We start from the raw sequence: 24779 nt of genomic DNA on the forward strand, positions 1-24779 counted from the left end.
TCTGCAGGTTCAAGTGATGATATCATTAGTAGGACCAGCAGTGTTTACTGGTACATTTTATGATGATCCATCAACTGTCAATTTAAGAGTAGAATATCTGATATTTGGTCCTGATCTCAACAGGGTGAGAATGAAAACTTTCTTTTCCTGAAATACCTACCGGTACTTTGAAATCTGTCAATTATTTCTGAACATGTTCCAAATATGGAAGTATGGGTGACAGGAGTGTGTTCAGCTTGCTTGACTGATTGGATATGGCTCCAACAGGTCAGACACCAAGATAAAATCAATACAAGGGTGTGATTTGCTTGAGATCTCCGTGTTCATGATATTTTTAGAATATACATCATCTTCTCATTATCTAAGTGTTGTTTGGCATTGTTAACATGAATGAACACTTAGATAAGTGAAGTAAACTTGAAAATACATAATGTATGTTTGCTGCAACAGCATATGTAGCCACAGTTCACTGTCTAACAAATGACGTGAACTTTGTTATAAACTTGGATTAATGATGTAATCCGTGTTTTACTGTGTTTACACACAACGTCATACTACAGTGAAACAAAAACTGTAAGACATAGATTCTGTAAAAAGTTACTGATTTCAGTTTCAATTGATTGAGCACATAAACATTATTTCCCCATTGTATACTGTTTTGATATTTTGTAATGTATATGTAACTTCTTATAATGTTGAAGACTAAAGATCATATTCTTTTTTGTTTCAGGGAGCGCAGTTATTTATTGAACACATTCTGAACGATGTCAACAGTACAGTACTTAAACAAACTCCTCATGTATTTCTAGGTAGGTCAGTGACAAAAAATTAGTTGTGAATACAACTTTACATTTAGATACATAGATGATGTCATCTTTCCAAATAACTTTGTATTGGGATACTATCTCCCTACAATTTATCCTGAGGCTCCTGAATTGAAGATTAAAAAAATACGGCATCAGCTTCTTCTGCTTTGCATTCAGATATTTTTCTTGAATTTGACTCTAATAGTAACCTTTCTACTACCCATAGACTATGACAAAAGAGATAATATCAACTTTTCTATCATCAATTTCTCTCACCTGGACAGCGATATTCCACTCTCACCTGCCTATGGAGTATGTGCATATCTTAGTTTACAATGCACTATGCCACAGCATGTAGTTCATATGGTGATTTTCAGAGACCACCTCTCTTGCAAACTTGTAAATCAAAGTTAAACAAGACGATGGCTTGTCTCTTCTATCACAGACTTGTTTACAAGGATGATGTATCCCAGAGACATGATCACTGGTGGCATCTATAACATCAGTCTGTAAATTGTGACTAGTATGTACTTCATATTTTGACCAACAAATTGGTATATGGTGGGTGTCACAGTGTGGGGCAAGATGTGTTTACCCTTTTGAAACACCTGACATCACTTTTTGGTTGTTTAACCAGAGGTCCATATATCTTTCTTTCATTACTTTAATTAACATGTGTTCTAGTAGTCATAGTCCGCCTATACTGTACTGCATTTGTCCAATACAATAAGTGTTTAATGTGACTTTTTGGATAACAGATGGGTATAATTGCTACTGAAGCTTGTAAAGGAAATTTCTGAAATGTCACTTAGAATTCTATAGTAGTAGATGAGTAGATTTTAAGTCTTTGTATATTTCAATGTTGAAGAACAGATGGAATAAAATAACATAGAAGGTAACAAGAAAAGTATGACTTGGGAGAAAATTGGGAAATAGGATTCAAAACATGAGTCAGCAGTGGTTGCATCACTTTAATTATAAGTTTTTCTCTGATCACTTAATTGTCTTTCAAGTTTGTCATGTAACATACATTAGATATTTGTGAAGTATTGAGGCGGTATCAGAATTTCTAACAGAACTGGAATGAAAAAACACTGCAAATTCTTACAAACGCTCATCTGTTGTTGTTTTTTTAATTGTTTTGCAGGTATGGAAGTACCTGGAACTCATGAACAGTTTCCTGACAGTACAATAAATGATCTATGGACTAGTGATATGATGGATAAAAGACAAAAAGACTTTGAATCTGCACTGATTAATTCCATACAGAAAGCAAAACCTGTAACAATGGAGGTAAGTCATGTATTCACTTCATAGAATTTGCTCTAATGATTACCTAGAATACTCACTGGCATTGTTGTTTCACTCATGATCTTTGGAAATTTTCTTGTAGGTTTTTTTGTCTTCCTTTTCTGCAAGGTTATTGAATTTGTAATAATATGTGATGACCTATGCTGACATAGTAATGAAGAAAGAGTTGAATGGTTTGAAAAGTGAAGTATATTGGACTCAGGTCGCAATCTGGTGGTGCATTCAATCTACGTCAACATGGCTTTATACTTTACAAACTATATCAATCAATTAATTAAGTATGCCATTTGCTAATGCTTCATTCGTTAGTTACAGATATGTAAAAAACTTACAGAATATTCAGGAAGCAGAAGTTTAGGAAAGACAAGCTTGATTGTTTGGTTGGTTGAAAATTTAGTAATGAGACAGATATGTATCTGTATTTTATCCAACAGTGTGTGTTCATGCTAGACCAATACAAAGAAATTTACAGGAGAGGAAACAAGCAATATTTATTTCACTTTGTTGATACTAGAGATGGACAAGCTGAAGAAGACCTGTAAGTATCATGTCTTATGTAAACTTGTATGCAGAAACTCTCTATTTAGCAGTATAGAACAACAACTTGTTTTGCATGAAATGTAGTATTGTTTCAGATTTATCATAGCAGAAAATTGATGAAATTTACTAACAAGCAGTTGACACATCCACCCACACTTTAATTCAAATTGCAAATTCTGACCTTGTGACTCTTATCACATCTGAATGGAAAAAGTTGGTGAAACATAGCTATGATGACTACAATCAGTTTGGGAAATTGCTGCGCACAATACTGACAACAATAAGTTATGGAAATTACTTCAATATTTACAATAATAATGATTGATATCAAACAGCATTGGGACGATTGTTAAAACTATCACTCACAGTAACAATTTCATTTCAGCTCATCTACAATTTGTTTACTTTGAAAGACAACTGTATTTTTGCCATTAACTTTTATAAACAACAACTATTGCTGCTCCTGTTGTAAATTGACCATCAAACTTTCAAGATGAATTACCGTAGTTTGATAAACTTGTATGTACACACTTTCATGATCATCGATGTAGATTCACTCATAAGGTAGTACTGTTAATCCATAGAGTAATTCATGAAATCCATATTTAGAGATTTAATTGATGAAAAACAATTGTAAACGATTTACATTCTCTTCAATATCTAGTAAAAGGAAAGCACTTAATATGATTTATATCTTAAAGGATTATACAACTTCTTTACCATTCATTGCATGATATCTTTTAAAGACATGGATGTATAGTGTATATCATAGATATAGTGTACATTGAACAGCTTGGTATATTTTCTGATTGTAACCCAGTGTGGCAAGCTTTGGTGAGTTTCCTTACATCACAGCAAGAGAAGGTATTTTCTGGAAGAAGGCCCATGTTGAAGCGTATCTTTCAATGTATATGGTGCGAGAAGAAAGGGTTGATTTTGATTCTGTCAAGAGTTACAATGATCCAAAGCAAGTACCTAAACCACTACCACCACCAGAACAATCATCTGGTATGTACACTTTAATATCATTGCCACAGTATGCGTTGTGTTTGTTGTTATCGATTCATAAAGTGATTTGAGATCAGAACCATACCTGCCCTTCAAGTAGAATGTAGGATAAGTGGCAATCAGATAATGTCAGTGACATGAATGTAATAAGTAGATGTTAGTCAATGTCAGTGACATGAATGCAATGACAACACATTTCAAGATACCCAGTTTTTTTTCACAAACATATGGCAATAGGAGATAATGAATAGCATAAATTTGTATCTGTGGGTTTTTTTTCTAATTCACAGAAATATGCTTACTGGTAATAGCAAAATTATGATGTGAAATATAAACAAGTCTTTTGATTTGTCATATTTATAACCACTGATTTCAAACAAGCAGAAAGGTACTGTTTATAGAATTCAAGGCATTTGTTGTTACAAATTTATGTCAACATTTTAAGATTTCAAAAATCACATCAAAGATTTATCTTGTGCTAGATGCTGGACGGAGGACAGTATCAGCTGCTATTGATGGCAGATCAGGTCAAAATCCCAAACAAGGTGCAAGAGTTTCTGGTCCTCAACAAAGTCTTCAGAGGAAAAAAGTACTGACAGATGGATTTAAAGTGAAAGAGAGTGCCTATGTACCAGAAGGTTGGAAAGCTACAGCTCCAATTAGGTAACCTAGTTCTGACTTACAGTAATTCATTACAAAATCTTTATGTCATGTGTTAAATTCAATAAGAAATGCTTTTCATGGAAGGAGAGTTGCAAGTTTTAAGTCAAATATAGGATGAACAGTGCTCTCTTGTCAAGAAAATGACTTGTGAAAGTCTTATTGTATATATATTGACAAGCTAAGCTTCCATGACTATTTTTTTGAAATTGATTACTTTAATGCATATTAACGACTTAAATCAGATTATTAAATATGCTTCTGATGATATAGTTTATATGGTAGTTCCTCTCACAAAAAGAAGAATTTCAACCAATTCTGAGAATAATCAATTTTTATTTTAATTTCTTTTCAGAGAGTCATTTCAGCGACGTGTTGCCAGAATGCATCCAGAAGCTGATTTATTTAAAGTTGCTCATCTTCTGCTGCTTCTGTTTTTAATGGACAAGTATGTATATATACTTTTCAGTTTCCATGGAATTCAATGCATTTCATTTTGCTCATAATGAAATGAAATTCGGTCACAATAGAATGTACGATGACGTAGTGTTTGTATTGTATTGTTTCATTTCAGAGATACATATGGAGCTGAGTTTGCAGTAGAGATGTATAAATTACTACACAGTAGAGCAGCCAAACTGGATCGATGCATACAACACAATGTTGTGCTACAAGAATTAATCCGCAAATATGAGGCTGTAAGTAGACAGCTTTGGGAATAGCTTGAATTTTTAAATCAAAATGATATCGAGAGAATTTAAACCATTCATGAATATCATTCCCCAGTATCTGATAGAATTTCAACATAATTTGATTTGTACAGAAATGTAAGCACAGTTTTGACTTTTCATACGCCGTTTTTATCACAACTGGAAGTTGTGATATAGAGGTGGTTTCAACCGGTGTTTGATGTCGTCCATTTCCGTAAACGACAAAAGTCAAAAACTGCTGAACAGACTGCGTTGATATTTGGTACCGATACATAGACTGGTTCCGAAAAATGGAGCCAAACGGAGTGAGGTTATATAGTTTTGGGAAATTTCTAACCCCCTTTTTAACTAATTGATTTTAGGGGTCTTTCATATATGTAGTTTTGGAATGTACACCAATCCTGCATTGTGGACTGTTTTATGAGTTGTGAACAGAAATGAGGTTTTGATGAATGTTAAAATATGCAGGATGGCTGATTCAAAGTATAAGAGATTTCTATGCTCTTTTGGGTATCAAAGCATAAAAAAAAACCATATTTCATAATTTAGATTCTCACTTTTGAGATGACCTTAAGCATTTGTTATGTAACATCCTTGAGTCAATATACAGACTTTGACATTCCTGAGATTAAGTATCCATGACCTCACATGTTACAGTCTTTCACTACCATGGTATGGCCCAAACCCATTGTTATCAATGGTGAGTGTGGACCTGTCTACAGGAAATTGGGTGAACAGGTTAGACAATGCCATGACAAGTTGCAAGGTAGCACCAGCATAGAGTCCTACGCATGTCCATGTGTTTCTCACAGGAAATTACAGGGAAAAAATTATTTGAGAAGTTTCTCTCCTTTAAATAGAAGTATATTACAATTTAAACCTGTCATGGATGGATTGCTCTCAAATGATCTGAAACACAGTTATTGCCCATTAGCAACAAATCTATAGCAAGATTTATGTAAAGTTCATGAACTTACACAAGGTATTAGACAAAAGATGACCATGACTTTGCTACTTTTCAACATTTATTTCATTCAGATTTCCTCAGCTTAGTGTATAATTTTGTAATCTTAATTACTGTCAACTTAGCTTTACTAACTTATTCTAACCTCATTATTCTTACACTACTGTTATACCTTATAACCACAAAATTTCAAGAGATGCATATATGATTGTCACTTAACAAACAATTTACAAATATGTCTTCTGCTGTTTTCTCCATATACATATACATGTCCCTTTTCTCATAAAAATGGGCTTAAAATCGCAATGTGAAAAATAGTCTTTCAGCTGTATGTTGCTCATTGACTTCGTGGTCTGTCTAATTAGTCTCCACGGACACCGTCCGGGGGGACTTATAGGTTTGGTCATGTCCGTGTGTGCATCCGTCCGTCTGTTCACGCAGATATCTCAGACATGCCCTGGTCAATTTCTTTCAAACTTTGCACAAGGATAGTACCCTACCCCATACAGATGCACGTCGATTTGGCCATGTTAGAGGACTTTTTAGTTTACACCACCATAGACTACCATGTATAAGTCAGCTGTCTATAGAATCCCATGTATAAGGCCAAGTAAAATAAAAATTTAGTTTGTCATCATATTCATATTGCAAAAAGGATTCAGTGACACAGTTTTTAGTCCCCATGGATGAAGTCCAGGGCCTTATAGATTGGGTCATGTCCCTCCGTTCACGCAGATATATAAAATATTTTGACAAAATCTCCCGTGACCTCGGTGACCTTTGACCTCAAATATACATATTTGTCCATAACTCAGTAACCACAAGTGCTACACCCTTCATATATGGTATGATGGGACACCTTATGACGCCACATATTGTACCTCATTAATTATGTGCATATCTAATTTTGAGCGAGCCAATAGAGCTAGGTCTGATTTTTGGTATATAGGGATGACTTAGCAATTCAATTTTTTTGACAAAATGTAACATGACCTCAGTGACATTTGACCTTAAATATACATATTTGTCCATAACTCAGTAACCACAAGTGCTACACCCTTCATATATGGTATGATGGGACACCGCATGACGCCACATATTGTACCTCATTAATTATGAGTAGTTTCACAATGTGCCAGTTGTGATCAAGTGCCATTGGCGCTATTTTTAATAGTTATTTACAATCTCAGGATTATAGAGGTTAATTTGTCTTCTGTTTCTACAAAAACTGAAGTGTATAGATTTGCTGAGAACTCAATCTGATCAAGAATGTATGTCTGTAAGTTTGTAGAGGAGTTCTTTCAACTTTCTGTGATGAGGTATCTTAAAGGTAACTGTGGCAACTCTTAAAGTAATGACATCTCCAGTTAGTCGACAAATCTCTACAAATGTCAGGCAATGTCAACTAAGGTCAACTTAAAAATGTATTTGTAAAGACACCTGTTTTAGGCAAGCATAATCCTATTTCAGTGCCCTCTGTTGCTTTCGTAGTTCTTGATTTTTGATTATCTTTGAAGCAATCATACTTTTTACAGAGTGAAAGATAGACACCAGTGTATGGCAACAGATATAAGAACAGGACATGAACTGTGTAGTTGTAGTTTCAGTGTTTAACAGTTTCATTGTATCAACAGTGATTGACTTCTCTGTGAATTGTTTCCCTCCCAGGATGATAGTGATTCTCTGTTTGTACAAACACAATTCACTGAGTACAAGGAAAAACTATTGGAACTCTTCGACAATAAACTGTAAGTCCTTTTCAGCTCTTCTTCTTTTTTAGTTTCTGTTGGAGCAAATGCAGCAAAGAATACATCCTTAGACTGAATGTTCAATTCATCACTGAAGAGTTATAGGCTGTTTTGATTCATTATCCAATGTTTACCAAAAGCATTGTATGTTTGGTGTTTCGATTTATCCAATGTGTACCAAGAGCATGTATGTTTGGTGTTTTATTGACAGACAAGAATGTTCATCAGATTTACAAATTGTACAGAAAGCTTTGAAGAGAATGATGGATGACATGATGGAAACAACTGAGACTGGAGTTCAAATTCTACCAACAACTATTGATGTAAGTTTACTTTTCTGTTGGTATTCAGTGTCAGTGGCAGGATGTTAGATTTCTGGTAATGATTAGGAATATCAAGACAGTGTGATTGTAAATAATGAAATTTCTAAACACTACAACATGTCAGACAGTGAATGTTGTCTTGTTGATGTGAACAGCTATATATCATTTAATGGGATATCACTTATTAGAAATATCTATTAGCAGGTTATCACTTAGCAGGATATCACTTAAAAGGATATCACTTAGCAGAATATAAGTAGGATATCATTAAGTAGGATATCACTCAGCAGGACAGTGTTTGTCACTTAGCAGAATATCACTCAGCAGAATATCATTCAGCAGAATATCACTTATCATTTAGCAGAATCTAAGTCAGCAGGATATCATTAAATAGAATATTACTCACCAGTATATCCTTAGCAGAATGATATAAATAACTTCAAACACAAAACAAAAATTACCTTAAGGTTACAGCTTTGCTTCTTTGTTGAAGAAAAATTATTCTGTAACCTCGAGAGTATAGTGCCTTGTTTTAACCCTTTCACCCCCAGTTCCTGTGTACAGGTCCAACTTTACCATAGAAAACAATGGATTTGGGACAAACCATGGTGGTGAAAGGGTTAAAGCATCATTTTAATATGTTCCTTTTAACTGCACATGTATTCAAAAAATTTGTCATACTGTGTAAGAAAGAATGGGCCTTAGGGACAGATATTTGGACTCTGAAATTTTTACAGTACATTTTTTGTCTACCTCTCCTTGGGGTTCATTTTAAAGCTCTTGGAGTAAGTGATGTTTTCGCCAGCTTGCTTTTTTGAAAATCAAACACTTAATTTTTCTCCAGAGAGTTAACAGTGCGATAGTGGCCATTTTGATTTTCAATGATTATTGGTAATTTTCAGGCAATTTCTGTCTCAGAGATACGAAATTTTGTGTGGTGACCCGTGATTTTTTTTTCAAAAGGGAAAGGTTTCAAGTTTCCTTGAGGAAAGTGAGAGCAAAAGTTTCAGTTTTTAGGGGCGCGTTACTACCTTAAGTTAGTGGTATCGTATGACATAAATACCTATGAGAGTTTGACATGTTTTAGTTGAGTAAAACTGTTTAAGGTCAAATTGAAAAGGAAACATAGTCACCAGAAAACAGTGGAGAATTTTAATAATTCATATGTGCAAATAATATGCTATTTACATATTTTTAATGGAAAACATTCTCTTTAAAATTTTACAGACAATGATAAAATTGAGATCACTGAATGTTTACTGTTCAAGTGTCCTACTCCAGCTTGTTGAAGATTCTTTGGCTGTGTGTCCGAAAGTTGATGTAAGTGTAGTTATGGTTCCTAAACTGTCACAGTGATACCAGCTTAGCAGCTGCATTTAGACAAATGGACACACACATATACTGATACAGACAAGATTCTGGTGGAGTGCCCTTGTACAACTGTTTATTACACATAGAAGGTCATGTCAGTGGAAAACTTGAATACCTTTGATCAAAACTGTTACACTAAAGTTAGTTCCTAGTTGTCTACTCTCACTGCTTACATAGTTGCCCCACATACTTCTAGAATACATGATCTTCTGAGAGTTCTACACTGCCATTGAACTCTTCAGCCATACCATAAAGTATCTCAATACGACGGTGTTCCTTATACATGAAAGTATACCAGTAAATTTATTTGTACTTTTTAACTCTGCAAATTAAGAAATTCCCTACCCATGCACAGACTAGTCATTCAGTTAAGTCTCCTGTTTTTACACACTGGATCTATGCCCTCAGATACTCCATGAAAATTTTGATCAATAGATAAGTTTCCAGCACTTACTACATAAAAAATATACAACTCCATAGTGAGTGAGTGTAAGATACACATCAATGATATGTGTTAAAATAACAATATGCAAGGTTGTTAATTAAAATAGACAATCATCGTAGAAGGCAATCTAATTACCAGTAGATTTCCTTTGTGAAAACATCAGTAGATCAGTTCCCCTTTCAATTTCATTACATCAAATGTGTCTTTGAGTTCATATTCTGCATATGTTCAGTCTCTTGGTGTTTCTAACTTCTTGACTCTGTGTTTTAAATCTACAATACAGTTATTTTAAAATTCTACTCTTATGTCAGTATTCTGACGATCAGATATTAGCCATAAATACTACTTAAATGAATACTTCGTAGTTCTTGACTTGATCATATCTGTGTGTAAGTCACTGAAAAGGGAGAAAGTTCTATTTCTATCTATAACACTGTTATATCAACATTGAATGATTCAATAAATTGGAATTATGAGAAAATGTTGAGCTGTCAAGGACTTAAAATGTGAAATGCAACATTTTGTCAATGACCTCATTTCTTCTTCCAGGGTCTAATTGACTCATTAATCCAGAATTTTCCAGAAGAAGTAGACAGACCACAAACAAGGCAACTCCCAATTCCAGTACGAGAAGTAAGTGCACTTGACAGTTTATCAGTGACATATACTGGCCCTGTTCCATTCATTTCATCTTCTACAAGAAAAATATCAAATCTTAGCCTTTTGGCCAAGATTATGTAAAATAACTATTCTCATCAGCACAAGTTTTTATACTCTTTTATGTTTGATAAACAATTTATTGTAGTTGAAAAATTGTGTGACGCTTTTGCCACTGTGGTTTTGCAGAAAGGTAATGTTCTCAATGGTAAGTGTGGACCTCTGTAAAGTTACAAAAAATTATTCGTTTTCAGGGATGAATTATCCACTTTATACTTTACATCTGACCCTAAAACTCAGCAAAAGCTTCATGTATTCCAATGTGATTATTAAATTCACGTTTACTAGGAAGGAGTTCCCCCAAAGCAGCCTATTCCAGCTGAAGACTTTATGCACGGTGTGGAAGACTTGAATATTATTCAACATGACAGACAGTGTAAGTCAATATACATAACATCCACCCTTCTATCAGAAGCAATTAATTCAGACTAGACAGTGTAAGTCAATATACATAATATCCACCCTTCTATGAGAAGCAATTAATTCAGACTAGACAGTGTAAGTCAATATACATAATATCCACCCTTCTATCAGAAGCAATTAATTCAGACTAGACAGTGTAAGTCAATATACATAATATCCACCCTTCTATCAGAAGCAATTAATTCAGACTAGACAGTGTAAGTCAATATACATAATATCCACCCTTCTATCAGAAGCAATTAATTCAGACTAGACAGTGTAAGTCAATATACATAATATCCACCCTTCTATCAGAAGCAATCAATTCAGACTAGACAGTGTAAGTCAAATATACATAATATTCACCCTTCCACCAGAAGCAATCAATGTAGATAGATAATATCACTTGAATAATTCTTCATGCAAGAAATTGTCTGTTGATGAATCATGGCAAACGTATCAACGATATCTTTGAATTGAATTGAATTGAATTGAATTTCAACAAAGTGATTTTCAAATGTTTTTAATTTCCTGTCTAGCCATCAATGTACAGAATTGCATTGATATTGGTGACAAGCCAGGAATAATGGCAATGGAAGCTGTATTAATGCAGGTCAGTGAATACAAGACATGGCAATGTATTTATAACATATATTTTGTTAGCTCCCATGCCATGATACTGACACAACACCTGTCAAATTATTCCATCTGTGTGGCAACTGGATTGAAGTTGGCAGGAACTTCACCTGATGAAGCTAAAGAGTTATTCTTTTCCATGCATCTGTGATTTGTTTAATTGAACAAGAGTGCTATATTCTTACTAATGAAGGGCAGATGATGCAGTTTGATTTTACTCATGCAGTGGTATACCAGTTGTAGTATGGATAGCAAGTTGATGTGAAAATGTGTCAAGGAAAAGACACAATTGTTGTGTAGTACAGTGTACCAATGGTGTGATCATGTTAGTGATATTGCAGTTTTCTAGTCAATGTCCCAACTGCAAATATTGCCGTGTAAAATGGCATTACAATTTCTGATATTGTGTTCTTTTTTGCAGTATTTGATGGATACCAAAGTTGATTTGATGTATGAACATTTCCTGTCCAATTTACTGACAGAGCAGCACCTTCCACCAAATCCATACCCTAGATTAATCTCCCTCTTCAGACAAAGTGGAATGAAGTAAGTGTTTACAAATATTATTGTGTGTTTACAAATATTATTGTGTGTTTACAAACACCATTTATGGTTGCATGAAGTAATGTGTGTTCACAAACTGCAGTGTAATTACAATCAAGGATGATATAAGTTCTACATGTAGTCAAACACTAGTCAAGCAAGTAAAATGTGTCTACAATAATTTGAAATATATCTAGGGAAAACAATTATACAAATATTAGAAACAGTGGACTAACATTTTTACAAAGAGCTAAAAATCATTGCATTTGATTTTTTATTGACAGTGAAACTTTTTATTTTCAGAATGAATCTCTGGGGAGAAACCAACGACAGTGTAATTACAAAACTTGTCAATAATAGTTGTAAACTTGTGGATGCTGAGAATTACATCCATCATTTAGGAGGTTGTGACGTCTATGGTCATCAGACTGCATTCTCTGTTACTGATGTTGCAAATTTCCAGAAGGTTATCACAATCTCCAAGGAATACATGACGACAGAGTTTCCTCAGAGAAGAGGCCAATTCAAGGTAAATTAATCAAGGGCAGATGTGTGTTTCATGTAAAGCATTGGAAGATGAAAGCCTTGTTCATACTCTAATATTATTTTATAGGTGTCTACACTACAATGTGATCAGGGATTATGTGACGTCAGATAATGATTGATATTTAAGCGAAAAAGCACACCCAGCGACGATATACCACGAGATTTTGACCAGTTCACAACATATATGCACGAACTGTAGTGAGTGCATATATACAGTGAACTGGTCAAAATCGAGTGGTATACCATCGCTGGGTTTGCTTTATTGCTATTATATCATAACAGTATATTGAAATTCTGGCGTGGAATGTCAAAAACGGATTTTTGTTCAAGCCGGGAGCTTGCACGTGTGCCAGCCGTGGTATATCACCAATATACCACAGTTCTTTTCGCGTTTCGACCGATCAGATCGCTGTAGTTGCGCCATCAATATACTGGAATGATATAATACTTTTTATATAAGGCTACATTTTGTTAGACAACATACACAATCATTAAGCCCCTCAACTTGGAGTCATGTTCTTTTGGTACCAGATAATAGACTGTAATTATTTTTACCAGTAATCAGTCACACCCTGAGAATGTAAGAATTGAAGAATAATTTGTGACATGTGTAGATGGTAGTATGCCCAGTATTTGTTTAGAAGTAGCTGTCAGTTTGTTTTCAGATTTGTTTCTTTCAATAGCTCACAGGTTACCATTAGTGATAAATCAACTCTGTGCATTTGAAGCTGATCAAAGCCAGTGTTCAAGGAAATGATAGAGACAAAAAATATATATCAGATGTTATATGCTAACGGAGAAATATTGATACATTTTTTAACTAAACCTTTCCATTGGTTACTATTGTATGCTTGCCGATGTTAAGTAGGAATATGAACCTGTAAAATACATAATGTAGGTGGTGTCTTACGATAATTTATTTGTTTTAAATCTTTTTTATATCAAATGTTGATATAACTCTTTTGCCTTGGGTGGATATTTTTGATCTAACACAAATGAACACACATACAGGTCAAAATCCCACCCTATTTTGATATTTGTTGTTTCAGATTGCAATGACGTTTGCTGTAAGTGGTTTGTCCCCGGTGTATGGTTCTATGATGCCTTATCTAAACCACCTTGAACTTCATGAACATTGTTACTTTAAAGGACCAATGGGATGCCATGGTGAAGCTATACTAATTTACATTGAAATAGGTGAGTGAATGTAAGATTCAGTTCATAAATTTGTCAGTTTGCCGAATTATTGAACAACTTTCATTATCGGCAAATGTGGAATATATGTACATCATGCAACTTTATATGTGCATATGTTCAGCCATAGTGTGATGCGGTCTTTTTAGCATCAAAGTACAGAGCACATTTAGACATCATGGATTTGACACGTCCTGTATTTCAATAATGTCAGTCGTAAAAACTTTCATGAATGATCTGAAACCTTCAATCTGTAGATTTCCCTCTTAAGGTAGAAACGTCATCAGAATGTTTTCTTTAGCATGTCCTCTTGTATACAAACGATTTTCCACTATTGTCATATTTAACATTTCATGACATTGGAAGAAATTCTTATGAAACAATGCATTCATTTATTCCACTTATTTGTCACTCAAATTTATTCAACTCAAGCATACATAATATATTAAGAAATGCAAAGTGAAGCAGGTGTGTTTAGGTATGTAGATCCAAACAGATAAATAGAATTGGAAGAAATAAACGCGATCAATGGAGATACAAAGATGCAGTGCATCATGGTAAAACAGCAATGCTGTCTTACGTGAATGTTCTGTTTATCTGTAGACCATATGATATATGCCACTTCACTGTCTGAAAATGTCATTTATTTACACCAAAACAGCAAACAGAGTGAAAAGTGGTGTATTTCTGAAATGCAGCAAACTCTGAAAACAACCGCACTCATACTGCTAATCACATTCACATGTACTATACAAACACTTATCAACACACACTATGTAGGAGTATAGCAACAACTTTGCTGACTTCCTTGTAGAGTTAGACTCCTAGTTTCAATATGTAACATAACTTCCATGTAATTATTTGACCACAGTTCGCAACCATGTGCTGAAGATAAGTAATGATAACACTGTCATAGTGATGGGTTTGTATGTTGGTGATGAAGCCAGATGGAGTTTAGAAGACATCAGAAAGAAAGCTAATCAGTTTGAACTGGAGATTTCAAAGGCAATAGAAACCAAACAACCAGTCTATTTGAGGGTAGGTTTAGAAACCAAACAACCAGTGTATTTGAGGGTAGGTTTAGAAACCAAACAACCAGTCTATTTGAGGGTAGGTTCAGAAACCAAACAACCAGTCTATTTGAGGGTAGGTTCAGAAACAGAAAAAACCAGTCTATTTTAGGGTAGGTTCAGAAACCAAACAACCAGTCTATCTTAGGGTAGGTTCAGAACCAAACAACCAGTCTATTTGACGATAGGTTCTCATTTTTAGAGGTAATGGCAGTGTTCGAAATAACGCCTGTCCGGCAGTCCGAGACTGGCTATTTTTCCACCGGACTGGTAAAATAAAAAAGTTACCAGTCCGTCGGACAGCTTGAATTCACCGTGGGGTCGACAATTAACTTTGGCCGATCATACTTCATAGACCATTATGTGACACTGGCCGTTCTGGATAGCGCCGCCAACTCTATCTTTGGCCCCCTCCTCAGTTCATGTATTGCAAGTAAGAAACAAGCAGATTGTACAAAATGACGCATGACCTTGAAAATCAACCAACCAAAGTAGATTTTGCATGAGTTTCAAAGTACTGTGGCAATCGACAATAACACGTAATTGCGCGGCGTTAAGTTTTGAGGAATTATGATCCGCTATTATCTAGGCCTACCAACTCTCTCGGCTAAACGAAGAACACCAGAGGAAACCTTACGGGCAAACAGGGAGTATGATGCCACGAAACGTAAGAGAACAATTGTTCAGTCATGGAAAATTGAATTTAAAGATTGGTTAGTCACCGACGATAGTGCCCACGAGCAGAAGTTGTACTGCAAATTATGCACAACTGTGTACGCGCCCATTCATGCCATTGCCAAGTACAAAAAATACTCGACAGGTTCATTCGTGAGAGGCTCTACAAATCTCAGACACGAGGCTCTGGAAACGCATGAAACTTCAGAGGGGTATAAATATGTACCTCGATGCAAAAAATGCTGCTCCAGGTGACTCGGTAGTGAAAAAGATACTGCAATCGATGAACACTGAAACATTTGATAAGCTGTCTATAAAACTATTCAGAAACGCTCATGCTCATGCAAAACTGTGTACATTGTTTACCTGTTTTCTCCCAGACTCATGACTTTAAATATATGATTGTATTCTGTTATACATGGAAACTGACAGTACGCATTCTGAAAACAAAGTAAAGTACTCACGTATTGTGCAGTATGTACCTTGCAATTGATATTTGTTTATAAATAAAGGTTGTTTAAAGTGAAAGATGATTCCATCCCATCTTCATTTGTTCACAGACAAGGTAATAGCCTATTACAGTATAGGTAACTCTTAGTTGTATTTGATTGCGTTTAATTGCAAGGAATAATATCAGGACTGGCAAGTTTTTGGCAGGACAGGCAACTTTTTAAAGTTACCAGTCCTGTTGACTGGTTGATATTTTCCACGAATTTCGAACACTGTTAATGGCACTAAATTAATCTCAATGCAGACCATGAACTTGCATAATTTAATCATGTAATGACATATTGAGTGCCATTACCTCAAGTTATGATGAAAAGACCTTGTTCCCTTCCTTCTTAGAATTTGTGAAGTTTTACAAAATTGATGTTTTTACATTTATGTGGCCACTTAGTTTTCTGTAATTGTAGAAATTTTGAAAATATTAACATTTTCATAGTAGCTGACATTTTGCTACCAACACATATGCCAACACTGATAGAAAATAGAAGGAAAAGTAAAAGATTGTAGATTCAGAGAAAAGTTCAAAATTAAGTATTTTGATTATTCTTCAAATATGTACATCTTTTTCTTGAGTGACAACTGTCGATTGATGTCAGTCTTGTATTATTTCAGATGTACAGAGCCATAGGATGGAGATATCTGAAAATTGTCAAACAGCTTCTACTGCATTATGTTGAGAATACTGAAGATGAGTAAGTATTAGATCTGTGTTCAAGAAAAACTATATAATCATACAATATCAGTGACTGTATGAACAAAAGAAAAAAGAAATAACTTTCCATGTCATGAAAATTATAAAAAGAGTGTGTTCTATAAAAACATAATTATTAAGCCGGGAGACTGTATATGACAATTGAATAATAAAATAAGTGGAGGAGCTATTAACAGTTTGTATAATTATCTGTTTATTAAAAGGGGCAAGATGCAAATGATTCTTGGTATATTGCTCATGGTGATTGTAAACATGTGATGTGTTGCTAAGAAGCTTTGTCAACAAATACAAGAACTATCAACTACTAACTACATGATTATCACTTTGCCCAGAATGGACTCAATCATCTGCCTTTCTTATAGACATTTTCAATATCTCTACAGCAAAATTTTTATGGATGAAATGTTAAATTCTGAACATTAAAATGTCTTAATTTATGAATCTTTCTAGTAGGATAAAAGAATTTATAGATGCCATAACTGGAAATATATCATAGAATTCATTGTTGTATATTTGACCATGTTGAACAACCTGCTATATAATGTTTGTACTTTGTTTGTTTATTCCAGTTACCGTACATTCTTCCCTGAAAACCAGGCCACTTTATATCAGAATGCTTTTTTCAGTCATGAAAAGGTAAATCAAAAATTACCATGAATTGAACACAACACAAATCCTATTCTTTTGTATCCCTTTTCCAGCCAAACAGTATCACTTCTTCATCAACATGTCATTAAAAAGGGGGTATGGAGCCAAATTCATATATTTTCCCCCAGTTGGCTTGGTCTGTAATAGCAGCTATAGTCTGTAAAAATCATGTTTACAGTATCTATGTTTTATGGGATCTTCAAATGTTAAATTTTTGTTACAGTGCACCATATGGGACATGTTGGGCTTGACCAGTTTTAACCAGCTTGACCTGATGGCCAGTGTACCCTCTAACAAATGTCTTTCCGGAAACTTTGTGTCAAATTTGGGGAATTGTGGTAAATTATTTGCGTCAGCACTATGTCTTTACATGTAAACCAAAACATTTGCTTGCATCACAGGCAATATGTTTGTGTTGTGGTGCATCATATTGGCTGGCTTAGAGGGCATACTGCTGATAGTGACATAAAAACTTGACAGGATATCAGGTCAGACTTCTCTATGTTTCTGCATGTAAAACTTCAAAACTATGATAACATTTGAGCCTGTACAAAATCACATCAGACAAATGTGAAATAAATCAGTCTATATGGTATTTACCAGCAAATGCATAGATGTGCACTTATGTTAATAATATCTCAGTGTTCAAATTTACCTCTTCTGTATGTTCCCAAATTCACATCTTAATCATATGCTTGAGATCCAAAAACAATCACTTATATTCACTGGGATAACATCAGCCACAAGATGCCACAGCATAAAAATCATTCAAAAACAGAAAGATGATAGACAGCACTGACTTAAAATGACAACGTTTACAGTTGTGTATGATTGATATGTAAAATTTGTAGAGTATTCCCTCATTTGAACGAACACCTCAGTTAACGAACATTTTCTCTTTCCCAAGCATGGTTGTTAGAGCGAGGGTTTACTGTATTAGTTTTTTGAAATCTGATTCATTGTTAAATGTACCTTTTCCAGTATTTAAAGTGACTTCTGTGAGCAGTTCCTTGATGTCATAAAACAAATCAAATTTGACCAAAAATATGCTCACTTTGTGTTGAGTTTGATTCAATTGTGCCAGACAAATGGTAAAAGTATTTCAGATCAGGTTGTTGGTAAGTAATGGTTTTGCAGCCCTCCACGTCATCAACAATCTTTCACAGAAAACAACCTAGTATGAGACATTTTAGATGTGCGATACTACTTTTTTAATTCTGGTTTTTACACTGTTACAGGCAGCATTCCATTTTCAACAAGGTGGTCCAGAAGACAGATACAATCCATACAGTGTTAGCAATCTGAAGACCACCAACGTCTTCATCAAGTCCAAGATAGAAGAATATGTTAACAAACAGGATTATCTTAGTGTCTTCAAATGGATACTTACCAGATCATTGATCAATAAGGTAGTGTATTTACAATGTATCTTACTTCAATGAAGCAGTCCAATGGTGAGGCCATGTTGTCATGCATTTAATTTGTTCAATAACAAGCCATGGTCTTTTTCACCTTCAACTCTACAGCTGGTATAGTGAATTCATAAAATTACTTAACTGAGGCATTTAAAAAGAAAGCCAAAATCAAATTTTACGTCTTTTCTGTATAACAGTATCAAGTGGAATTTTTACTAAAAAAGCGGTACAATTTAATATTTAGGTTAACATGTTACATGCCATGTGCCTTAATATTAACAAATTAGAAGTTTGGATGAAAAAATCCAAGTATGAAAATGTTGGAACAGCTACTTTTGAAGCTAATTTTTCTATGATATACCTTCAGGAATATGCATATTTCCACAAATCAGAAATTTTAAAAGTTGTCATAACTTCATCGGGGAGATGAACTTATATCACACAGGTTACGTGTATGTAGTACATAGCCTATGTAGTACATAGCCTATGTTAATATATTATATTCATTCACAAAATAAAGATGAGATGACTAGTTATTAGTATACAGGAACATATTGTCTGTATTTTGTAGCAACACCAGTACCTTGCAGACTGCTATAGGATGTTACACAGTACAGCCTATCAGATTGAATACCTGAGTGTATTGAATGAAACTATGCAAGATTTAATCATCTATGATCTGGAATCAAACAGCGTGTTGGCATCAGCATTGCAATTGAAAAGAAATCCACCACCTCCCCCTCCAGCAGATTCAAAGAAGAAAAAAGGATCAGAACCGGAAGAGACACCCCCCGAAGAAATGGTATGTTCCTAAACACATCTAACTAAAATAGAGTTTTGTTTTGGTATAATTGATGATCATATCATTTCGGACCTTACCTCCTGCTTTGGATAATCTGTGGGCGCTAATTTGCACTGCATAGCTGAGCCTGTTCAGAGCACAGAACCAGTAGAAAAATGTCTATGGTACAATTTGCCCGCTTGGCCATCCATACCCCTCTCAGAAAACAATGCCAAAAGTCATACACGTCAAGTGCGAATTTCATTAGCATTTTTCCCAGTGAAAAAATGTGTTTCAGGAAAATTTTAGCACCAATCTTCACAGCATTCAGTGTGAAATGCAACTATTTCCGTGTATGCGATCTCCCATTGCAACCATTTGTACAAGAATGGACTGCTTCTGAGATGGCGTCCCCTCTGACATTTGTTGACATTGTGAGTTTGGAACTTTCAAGACTTTGTAGCAGGTATGTAAGGGTCCCAAATTCGACAAAGTGAGCGTCGAACTGAGCGTGGCAAAAGACAAAGTGAGCGTCAAACTGAGCGTGGAAAATGACAAAGTGAGCGTCAAACTGGGCATGGAAAATGACAAAGTGAGCGTCGAACTGAGCGTTGGAAATGGCAAAGTGAGCGTCGAACTGAGCGTCGAACTGAGCGTTGGAAACTGACAAAGTGAGTGACAAACAGCGTTGAATACGAAGCAAGCGTCAAACCGGGCCAAAAAAAGAACTGAGCGTTGAACTTAGTAAGAGTGCTAAAACGTAGCGAATATGCGAAATATAGCTTGCATGATGGGTGCTCAGTTAGCGCGTACTGGATAGTACACGATTTGCCAGTCGGCTAATAAAAACGTGTTTACGATGATGCGCGCAATATTGGTGTCATAATTACAATTAATTACAGTTTACTCTTCGTAGTCAAAAAGAATAAGAGATAGGAGTCAAGGTCCTGCAGTTGACGGACCTCGATGGAGCAATGTCAATCACTATCTGTAGTGTGCATGTACGGGAGTTGACAAATGGCAGGCAGAGTGAGGTCAAATTACGTCCTTCTCTATGTGTTGACTGAGACTGAAAAGTTTTGAGCCAATCATAAGCTTACGCCTGAAGCCGAAAAAATTACTGTAACTTTCATTTTTTCGGGTGAAAGATGTTCTTTCACATTGCTTTAATTCTGAAACATTTGTCATGATAAGACATTGTTCGGCAATCGTGATGTCAAATGGATAGAAAATCACAGTCATCACATGCACAGAATCCCACGTCCAAAAAACGATCATCGCATAGAGTGTCACGTTCAGCAAACAATTTCCAGACAATGTGTTTATTCAGGCAAAGTCTAAATTGACCTTTCAACATCAAGAGTCTTTGGATAACAAGTCTGATTTATGTAGAATCATTATTGAACATACGCGAACTGTACGTCAGTCAAGTTTAGCCTCGCTGACAGGACTTCAAACAAATCAAGTTCACGGAATTTTCAGTGCTGCAGTGGGCTCAACCCTCTGAGCATAGGGAACCCAGAAGTCTGGTTGTTGTTGTTGTTGTTTGTATTGTTGTTTATGTTTATTAGTCGTGTTGTTGTTGTTGACCAATACAATTCAACGAACATAACTGTTGTGTTGTTGTTAATATTTCAAGCGTAACGTAGATGTCATAAGAAACGCTACAAGGACACTATCATTACTTTGCCCGATACAACTATCTGCTAACGCGAACACTCTCTTCATACACTTAAACAGTGTATAATTATAAAAAATGACAGGAAAATTCATGAAAATTGGTAAAATCTCCCCCAAAAATTTTGTTGGGAAAAATCACCGTCATGGATATACAAAAAATGGTACCGGTGAGCGGCGTCGCTTGACAATACGTCAGCATTTTATGGCGATCAGCGCAGAAATGATCTTTGAAATTTTACTGTGCAGCCACAATAGTCCTGGCACAGACACATTCATTCAAAATCATCAAAATGCAGAGCGATTTTTATCTAGAGAAGCGTGGTCCGTAGCGGCACATACCCCAGGCCCCGTCGCGACTATGGTTATCGATGCGTGCAGAGCCGTACTATGTCGATATGTCGGTCAATTTATATTTTTCTTGATTATTTCATAGTGATCGCGCCAACTAGATTTGCAATATCTCTATCACTCTGTAAAAAAACTACGATGCTATCAACACAAGACATAACATTGGTGTCGTGTGATAAACACATAAATATTTCTAGTTTATTCCTTGCTTACATTCATCGTTCTGTTTGCTCAAAGATCAAACAATACTACCATACTGTAATCTTGAATGCAGAGCTTCGGACTTCAAAACAATTATACCAGCAGCATATTTTATTGACACGAGCTTTATAGCAGAATGCTTTCTTTATTGAACGTGTTTATGAAGTGATGATAAACTTGATCGTAAACTTGCTTCAAGTCTGTAGGCGTATAAATATCAAAATGACATAAATTTAAGGAATAAACTTCGCCTACCCGGATGTTCGCATGTCGGGTTGGTGATAGCTATGCTGTTACGTAGGGGGTGAACGATGTGGCTGAAACGTCGCAACCCATCCATCGTAGTAGTTAGCCAATTTTAACTGGTAATTTCAGTGCTTTCTTTATTGAGTACAAGGACATTCATGCTGCTATCAAATATAGATAAAAATAGACAGACAATTGTCCCCAGATGCGATGTCGATATTTGCTATCATGGAATGGCTCTACAACCGATGTATGACCAGAGTTTTACTTCCCGATCTCGCACAAATTGAACAAAATTTGGGTGTCGTAATTAACTTGAACGTTACATTTGATAAATCGTCAACTATTTTTTGACATCGATTACACCTAAGACATGTTAGGGGTGTTCATGAATTGCACCTTTTTGTTAGGTATTTAGTTTGCAATATTTTACAGACGGAAGTGAACATACACAACAGTGACAACGTACTAGTTTATTTGACCAAGACGTACATGCTCTCTCTCTCTCTCTCTCTCTCTCTCTCTCTCTCTCTCTCTCAAAAAAAAAAAAAAAAAAAAAAAAAAAAATACTGCAAACTGTAGCCGTTCATGCCATACGGTATACCGTTATGCCTGCGGTATTACCGCGATCGTTAGGAGTGGAAGAGGTGTGAATGTTTCACTTCCAGTCCGTGGTAAAATGACTTTCTCATGAATATTCAGTCTCTGAGCAGCGGTAATCCTGGTATAAAAATGATAATTGTCATGGCCATGAAGCGAAATCTGTTCGGAAAGATTATCTACCCGAAACAGGGCAACAGTAACAGGAAATGTCAACTCATGCCAAATCATCAGGCGGGATTAACGACTAACGGAGTTCGTTGGGTACCGCCATAGCACAGTCATTTGGAGAGCTATTCAGCGCTGGGACTATTCGCCCCATAGACGAGTGTGCAGAAGCGAGAAATACCCCGACTTGGGATATTTCTCGCTTCTGCACACTCGTCTATGGGGCGAATAGTCCCAGCGCTGAATAGCTCTCCAAACGACTGTTGCCATAGTGTGAATGTATAACATAACATCGACCTGGCGGGACGCGATCTCACAGCTGACGGCAAAATTAATTATACCACATCCTATCGTTGGAGGCGCCATCACGCTCAGTTTGACGCTCACTTTGACGCTCAGTTAACATTTTCCACAAAGTGCTCGATCGCTCGGTTTGACGCTCAGTTTGACGCTCAGTTTGTCATTTTTCACAAAGTGCTCGATCGAGCACTTTGACGCTCACTTTGTCAATTTTTGGGGTCTTACATACCTCCTTTGTAGCCAGTACCTTGTTCATAAATATAAATTTGCACAACTGTAGCATACTTACGGTGAATTTGTACAAGTTCTCATTACCTGAGCCCCATTTTATGCCTTCATTTTGAATATTCATGCACTGAGTTTTCATGTCAGCCCCATTGTTAATGAATAGGAGGACTTCTCGACCAGTCACCCCACTACCGGTACATGGTTTGTAGTTCTCTGCAAATTTAAACATGAGGTTTTATGGTCTCCATGAGTCTCCATGGTTTGAGTTCTAATGTAACTGTTTCTGTTTTTTCTAGGGTCCACTGAAATTAAGTGTACTTGGAAGAATGATAAATGCTTACAGAGAGAAAATAGGTACAGTTTTAAAATCTGGATGCAGCTATGCTCCAAGATGTCTACCTGACTACGTTCAGAATAAACTGAAATCAGTGACAGACAGAGATCAAGAAACATATCAAATGTTTCTATCAGTGGATTATTCAGTAAGTTGATTCTAACATTTTCTCAACTGTTGTTGTGATACAGCGTGAATTTTCACAATAAAGAAGGTTATATTTCATCTGTGTTGTGTAGAATAAGGTGGATCTTCACATTGTGAAACCATGTATACATAATTTGGACTAATTTGGGATAAATGGATCTTCATATTTTTCAAATTTCTCGAAAAGTGTTAGGCGCCTTATAGCTGAATGTTGCAATATTACAAATTACTCATAAAAACAAGTGTGTAACGTAAAAAGAAAAGATGGTTAGCTTACATTTGCAGATTAAATAGACATTACATCACCATCCAATTGTCCCAAATTAGTGCCAATCGTGTTTTAAGAAAGTAAAGACAGTGATGTGGGTTTAGTGCATGCTGTCTACTGTTAATATTTATCTACTTATATTTATCCATCAATTATTAACAAATAATCAAATTCTTTGAATAGAAAATGTTTGTTTGTAACTTGTAAGACACAGAGGGCTTGAGAAATTAGTGTTTAATTGCCATGACTATACACCAAATGCTGCTGGTGCAGCAGTATATTTCTCGTGACCAAAGATACAGCAACTATTTTATTCAGTTTCTGATTGGACCATTGAAGAATATTTCATCACAAGCCTTACTACCGGATTTTTCTGAGAGTACGCCCAGGGCCGTTAAACAGAAAATGGCTACATTGTCTGCTTCACACCTGTAGCTAAATAACGCCCAGGGCCGTAATTCGGTAAAAATTTACCGCCAATTATTATCCAAAAATCAAGGAGTTATCAAGATTAGTTCGTTCGGGGT

At 35.6% G+C, this 24779-nt stretch overlaps 1 protein-coding gene across 2 annotated transcripts in view; it reads left to right on the forward strand.

Annotated features, from left to right (window-relative positions):
• Positions 1–24779, forward strand: part of LOC139145807 (uncharacterized) — a 36365-nt gene that overhangs the window by 5856 nt on the left and 5730 nt on the right. For both annotated transcript variants that reach the window (XM_070717191.1, XM_070717193.1), the window contains exons 5-27: positions 8–124; positions 731–809; positions 1954–2099; positions 2552–2655; positions 3478–3665; positions 4148–4328; positions 4681–4773; positions 4900–5023; positions 7668–7747; positions 7959–8070; positions 9298–9390; positions 10436–10519; positions 10892–10979; positions 11545–11618; positions 12063–12187; positions 12488–12713; positions 13780–13927; positions 14796–14962; positions 16789–16868; positions 17458–17524; positions 18775–18945; positions 19523–19753; positions 23800–23985. In XM_070717191.1, the coding sequence (XP_070573292.1) occupies positions 8–124; positions 731–809; positions 1954–2099; positions 2552–2655; positions 3478–3665; positions 4148–4328; positions 4681–4773; positions 4900–5023; positions 7668–7747; positions 7959–8070; positions 9298–9390; positions 10436–10519; positions 10892–10979; positions 11545–11618; positions 12063–12187; positions 12488–12713; positions 13780–13927; positions 14796–14962; positions 16789–16868; positions 17458–17524; positions 18775–18945; positions 19523–19753; positions 23800–23985 (2964 nt within the window). The remainder of the gene's footprint in view (positions 1–7; positions 125–730; positions 810–1953; positions 2100–2551; positions 2656–3477; positions 3666–4147; positions 4329–4680; positions 4774–4899; positions 5024–7667; positions 7748–7958; positions 8071–9297; positions 9391–10435; positions 10520–10891; positions 10980–11544; positions 11619–12062; positions 12188–12487; positions 12714–13779; positions 13928–14795; positions 14963–16788; positions 16869–17457; positions 17525–18774; positions 18946–19522; positions 19754–23799; positions 23986–24779) is intronic.

This window comes from Ptychodera flava, chromosome 12 (genome assembly GCF_041260155.1).
Source record: "Ptychodera flava strain L36383 chromosome 12, AS_Pfla_20210202, whole genome shotgun sequence".
NCBI classification, from domain to species: domain Eukaryota; kingdom Metazoa; phylum Hemichordata; class Enteropneusta; family Ptychoderidae; genus Ptychodera; species Ptychodera flava.